At 56.0% G+C, this 6,084-nt stretch overlaps 1 protein-coding gene across 2 annotated transcripts; it reads right to left on the reverse strand.

Moving 5' to 3' along the window:
- Window positions 1-141: 141 nt before the first annotated feature.
- Window positions 142-5,307, reverse strand: Sfrp5 (secreted frizzled related protein 5). 2 transcript variants are annotated; one of them, XM_047552648.1, is made up of 4 exons: window positions 5,005-5,307; window positions 4,671-4,884; window positions 2,872-2,949; window positions 142-1,148 (listed from the first exon to the last, which is right to left on the reverse strand). In XM_047552648.1, exons 1-4 carry the CDS (start codon window positions 5,191-5,193, stop codon window positions 802-804), a joined length of 828 nt encoding a protein of 275 aa, XP_047408604.1. In that variant the 5' UTR covers window positions 5,194-5,307; the 3' UTR covers window positions 142-801. The 2 variants fall into 2 exon arrangements, with proteins under 2 accessions (XP_047408604.1, XP_047408603.1); XM_047552647.1 differs by having other exon boundaries at window positions 4,671-5,307.
- Window positions 5,308-6,084: the final 777 nt, after the last annotated feature.

Raw genomic sequence — 6,084 nt, forward strand, 5'->3', positions numbered from 1 at the left:
TTGGCTGAAAGTCCATTCTAAACTTCTCTCACCCCACCCTTCATAGCCAGCTGATAAATCACCTGGTTCAAAGGAACTATTTTTTTTTTTATTTAATTAAAAACTTAAAAAAAAAATGAAAAGCCAAACCCTACCTGCATCTGTTGTCTAGGAACCTATGGCCTCACAGCACTAGCAATAACTTATTATGATCAGGTTGGAGGGTGATGTGGAAGCCTGAGGAATGGGCAGGAGGAGCGGGTTGGTGGGGGAAGGGGCCTGTGCAGAGCGGGGCTGGTCTTGCTGTCCAGTCCAGCAGGGCTCTAGGCTTGGGGTAGGGACCTGGCTAAGAAGGGAAGTGGGGCTCCAGGGTGTTTTCTCTGGAGGACCGTGATGAGGTCACACAAAGGGACAGTGGGGGACCTGATCCCCGAGTAGCTCAGCCTCACAGACCCCTCTTGAAGTGAGGCCCCACCAGCAGCAGAGGGGAGCTGTTGTCACTGTCCCTCTGGAAACCCCCTTCTCAAGCTGCCTGAGCCCTTCATCCTTCCCTCACTTTCCTCCCTCTGGCCCTTTTGGAAACCCTGGAGCTTCCCCAGAAGAGAAAGCACTTCTCCTAAAAGAGGATGTCCGGGCCCCTAGGACGCCTTGGTCAAGGAGGATGGGCCCCATGCCCCTCCTTTGGGGTCTGCACCATTAACAACTCTGCTTGACGCCACCCTCTGCCAGGGGCTGGGTCAGCCTGGGAGTGGGGGCAAGGCCAAGTGGGCAGGGACAGAGGGCAAAGCACAGCTGGCTGGGTGGGACAGGGAGGAGTCCCCTTCAGTGGGGCTCTGCAGCCCCATAGAAGAAGGGGTAGTAGAGGGAGCAGGGGTAGGAGAACATGAATTTGACCGCAAACTTCATCTCCTTATTCTTCTTGTCCCAGCGGTAAACGGCCATGAGCAGCAGCTGTCCATCTACTTTGCGACCCATGACCAGGAAGCTGCCCGCCAGGCTGTCCAGCTGTGGGCAGGGGCATCCTGCACCATTCTTCATGTGCAGCACCAGCCTCTTGGTGTCCTTGCGCTTCAGGGGGCCTGGTTTGAGCAGCTTCTTCTTTTTCTGGGCTCCAATCAACTTCCGGTCCCCATTCTCTATCTTGATCTCCTTGATGCGCATTTTGACCACTGTGGAAAAGGAGGGGCAGAGGAACAGCCTGAGAGGGGTCAGTTCTGCTCAGGACAGTGGTGGCTCCAGATTGGTGCCAGTGTGTTCTGGGTGTTCAGAGTCAGGGAGTCTGGGGCTTGGTGGGGTGTGGCTTACAGGGGTACATTTAATATTTGGGAATATTAGTATTCCTATCAGGCACTGGACTTTCTTGGACATTACTATTTCATCCTCAAGGTACTAGGGCTGGGGAATGAGGGGTAGAGAAGGTGTGTCCTGCCAAATTGTAGAGCTTGGAATGAATCCAGTCTGGCTAACTCTAGGGCCTGACCCTTTCCACGACACTAAATGCCGGGTGGGCAGCTCAGGATGGGCAGTGGAGCAGGTATTGGGCTCCCCAGGGAGGGGAGGTTGGGAATTGGCCTGATCACTTGGAGGGGGGTCCTTGTGATGGACTTCATGATCTCTGGGAATGATTCCAGTGGGATTTCTTTTTTGTGACACTGGATATTTTATTCAGGTGTGACCTACCACTGAACTACACCCCCAGTCCTTTTTTTAATTTTTATTTTGAGACAGGGTCTTGAAGTTGCCTGGGTTGACCAGGAACTTGCAATCTCCCTGCCTCAGTCTCCTGAGCCTGTGGGATTACAGGTGTGCGCCACAGTGCCTGGCGCTGGTGGTACTTCTATTTGTGGGCGATCAGCCAGGCTGCGTGTATGTGTGTGATTGTGCAGTGGGGTGGGACTGTATGGACTGGATGTCTCTGTCTGAGAGTATGTTTGTGGTAAGTATAGGAATGTGAGCGTGGGGTTGGAGACATATGGATGAAGACAGGGTCCTTGGCCAGAGAGTCATGGTCCAGGTCACTCTGAGGAGGCCACAGAGAGCTTAATACAGTTGGGGATAAGCAGTCCTGTGCTAAGGGTTGGGGTTGGGGAGTTCCTCAGGCTAGGTCTCCCTTCTCATCTCTGTGAGAAGCCAGAGAATAACCTTGCCCACTCAGGGAAGGCAACTGGTGTCCAATTTCTTTTCTTCTCTTTCTTTCCTCTGCCTTCCCTCCTCCCCTCCTTCTCTTTCTCTCTTACATCTCTTGCAATATAGCACTATTCTTTTTCCAAACAGGCTACTAACATTAAAGACTCATCTTAAGTAAGGATATTATTATTATTATTATTATTTGCCTTTTATAGATAGGGAAGCTTAAACACAAGACAGGGAACAGTCTTGGCAGAACTATGTAGTCCCTGGGTTTGCTAGATCCTAACTAGACTTGGCCTGACTATCCCAGGATGGGGAAGATCTGGGATGAAGTTGTGGGGACAGATGGTCTCAGTATCCCTGACCAGCAGAGCCCAGGGATGAGGGGCTCCCCTTTCATCTTGGAGCTACTCTCTCCCCACTGTGGCCCCATCCATTTCTGGATAATCCTGCCTCCCCCAGTGGGATTTCTCAGCCATGGAGGCACCACTTTGGATCCTGCCAAGGGAGGGATGCAGGAGCCCTGTCTAGGGATGGTTTCTGAGGCCCATGGACCATGACCTTGAGGGGTTTCTGAAGCCCCTGGTATGATGTGCATAAAGAGGTACATTTCTCTCAGGAGAGGGCTCATGGTTATCATCAGATTCTAAAAGGAGTTAGTGATGCGAAAGTTCTTTGGGTTCACTGTGACGGATGTAGGCACACATGTGCATGTGGCAAGGAGGCGGCTCAGGGCAGTCGCCCAGTGGGCCCCATACTCACCAAAGTCGCTGGAGCACATCTGCTCCATGAGGCCATCGGCACTGTGCTCTATCTCACACTGGGCGCAGGTCTTGGTCACTGAAGAGAGAAGGTGGGGATGGAGTGGGTAGTGGTTGCTCAGGGGTTTGGAGAAAGAACCACTTAGGGTGCTTGCTTCCCCACGGCCTGGCCATCCCCCAGTCCCTCAAATCTCCACTTGCTCATCAGGAAATGAGGTGAGGGAAATAATACATCATTTGCTACTGAGCGATTGTGACAATCACAAAAAGACAAGACAAAGCAGTGGGCACAGTTACTGCTCCATGACCCTGGCACGACCCCATAACCATGATGCACATTGTTTTCTAAGTTCTATCCATTTGATCCTCCGTTTATGAAGCAGATATTATCTCTATTTCAGAGAAAAGGAAACTGAGGCCCAGAGCGGTTACCCAGGTCTGCAAAGCTTGGAGAAGCTGGCTTAGGACTCACGATGGTGGGGGTGTTTGCAGGGGCCATGCTTGAGGGTAACCCGTGAAGCTGGCAGGGCTGGGCTGAGGAGCACCCCCTCCAAGGTAATCAGCTTAGCATTGCCAGAACTTCTGAGTGTTCAAGGGAAACCAAAACTCCTTGTTTTTATATGAAACAGAATGAGTTTTGTCTGTTGGCCACACAAACACTTCTCCAGGCTGGCTGTCTCCCTGCTTCCCTGTTGAGTCTCAACCTCCAGGACAGGAACTTTTCCTTTCCTCCACACCCCCAGGCACAGATCCCCATGGGAGAAGGCATGAACCCTGGAGGACTGGGCAGAGGTAGGTAAGATTAGCCCAGGGCTGGGTCCAGTTGCTTTACTGGGGAGTAAGTACAGGAAAAGAGGGAGCAATAACTGTCCAGGCCAGGCTTGCCTGCTGGGTGCCACTGTCTAGCCTCCTGGACTGGGCACTGGGCACCCAGGCACCTGGAAGGAGGAAGTGGGAGGGGTGCAGATTCCACCTGCGAAGAGCTGTATGTGAACCAACACAGTGAAGGGGAGGTCAAGACCAAGCAATATTAGGAATTGTTGGGGTGCAGGTAGGAGGAAGGTCTTAGGGTCACCAAGGTTTCATGAACCTGGGATCCTTTATGGAAAGGAAGCTGAGGCTCAGAGAAGTCAACTCATCTCCAGCCTCCTTCCTAGGGGCAGAATCTGTTGCACTGCGCCTTACCCAGAAGACTTCAGCCCAGGAATTGGGCAAGAAGGAGAAGTAAGGGTTCCAGGCATAGAAAACGTGAAGGGGATAGCCCAGGAACCCCTCTTAACCAACCCTCCCCACACCCCGTAGTCCCCTCCCCCGTCCTTCCCAATGTCCCAATATGGGGTAGGGTTGATGCTTGTCTGGGTGCCCTGGGCCCAGTTCAGGTGAGAGGCACTGTCCAGGTGAAAGGCATTGTTTAAGGACCTGGGCATCTGGGGGGTGAGGGAGGCGACAAGGCACTTATCCGGACGCCCTAGGGCACCCAGAGATTTAGTAGTTTGGGAAGGCGAGCGCTGCGAGGGGCGCCAGGCAGGAGTTGGAAAAGAGAACCAGCGGGAGTGTCCAGAGCCTCAGGGAGGCACTACTCTGTCAGTCCATGGGAAGGCGGGAAGGCAGTCAGAGCCATTCCCCGGGGCGCAGGGCTGAGAGAACACGGCGTGTGTGCATGTGAAGGAGGTGGCACCTGTCGGGGTTCGCAGATCTGTGCTAGGCGGATGGGGGAGCGGCATCCGTCCCGGCCCAGCTTGCAGTCCAGGGCGGTCGGAGCGCGCGCGGGGGCGGCGGCGGCGGCGGCGGCGGCGCTACCTGGAGGCGCGGTGGCGGGCAGGTGCCCGAACTGCACAGCGATGCAGAGGTCGTTGTCCAGGGGGAACTTGTGGCAGTGCAGCATCTCAGGCCAGGGGAAGCCGTAGGCCTCCATGAGCGGCGCGCAGCCGGCGCGCACGGCCTCGCACAGCGAGCGGCACGGGTAGATGGGCCGGTCGAGGCAGACGGGTGCGAAGAGCGAGCAGAGGAAGACCTGTGTGTCGGAATGGCAGCGCTTGGCCAGCAGCGGCAGCCAGCTGCTCGCCTGCTGTTTCACCTCGGCCAGGCTCTCGTGCTCCAGCAGGTTGGGCAGCCGCATGCGCTTGTAACCCACCGTGTGGCAGAGCGGCAGGTCTGCGGGGATGTCGAGGCACTGCGGCGGCTTGGAGTAGGAGCGGCCGTGCAGCGGCTCGGCCTGCCAGCCGTAGTAGTCGTACTCCTCTCCGTGCGCGGGAGCCCCGTGCAGCGCCCCCAGCAGCAGCGCCAGTGCAGCCGCCCGCGCGCCCCGCACCGCTGCCCGCATGGCTGCGCTGTCCCTAGACGCGCGCCGTGAGGTCCCCGACGCTCCCCAGCAGGCGCAGCGGAGGTCGTCCAAGTGGGTGGCAGCCTTCACTCCGCTCTGGGCGCCCCGAGTGATCCTGGCGCCTCCCACCTCGGGGCCCCAGCTCCGGCCTTGCCGAGCGCCCCAGCCAATCTCCAGCCGCTCAGCCCCAGCCCCAAGGCGGGGAACAGGGTGGGGCCCCTCGGCCCCTCCTGCCTGGGTCCAGCTTGTCCCGCCCAGCGCCCTGTCCGCGCCCCTTTCAGGTCACAGTTCCTTGGCCACAGCCTGGCCTGGCCTGTGTGCCTCTCCCCAGGCTTCCCTCCCCTCCCCTCACCTCCCTCACCTCCCCTCACCTCCCTCGGTATTTTCCTCGCCCCTGGCCTTCTCCATCCTTCTTATCTCTCTCCGCCACAGCCTCTCCTGTTCCTTTTCTCACTCACTTCCTTTGCTTATCTCTCTGTCTTCCCACCTCCGCTCTGTTTTCTCTTCCCCAACACCTCAGTTCCTCTTCTCCCAGCGGTAGGCTTCGGGCTACCCACCGTCTCCTGGTCCAGGCCAGTACTGCTTCGCCCTTGTCTTAAGCATTCGTTGAGCTCCTGACTAGTGCTGGGCCCCTTGTGGCTGCTGGGGAACCAGACAGAAAAGATCCAGACATCACAGCTTAGTGAGGGTGAAGCTCATTACGGTATCTATTTGCTCAGCTCCTACTAAGGGCTAGGGACAGTGTGCTGCATGGATCAACCATATGGACTTCTATTTCTAATGATATAGCTAGTACCTACTATGTACTATGGCTTCTAACTGTGTGCCAAGCACATTGCATAAATTACCTCATTTAATTCTCAAAGAAATGCTTTAAGTTGGGTAGGCACT

Source organism: Sciurus carolinensis, chromosome 5, assembly GCF_902686445.1.
Source record: "Sciurus carolinensis chromosome 5, mSciCar1.2, whole genome shotgun sequence".
Taxonomy (NCBI): Eukaryota; Metazoa; Chordata; class Mammalia; order Rodentia; family Sciuridae; genus Sciurus; species Sciurus carolinensis.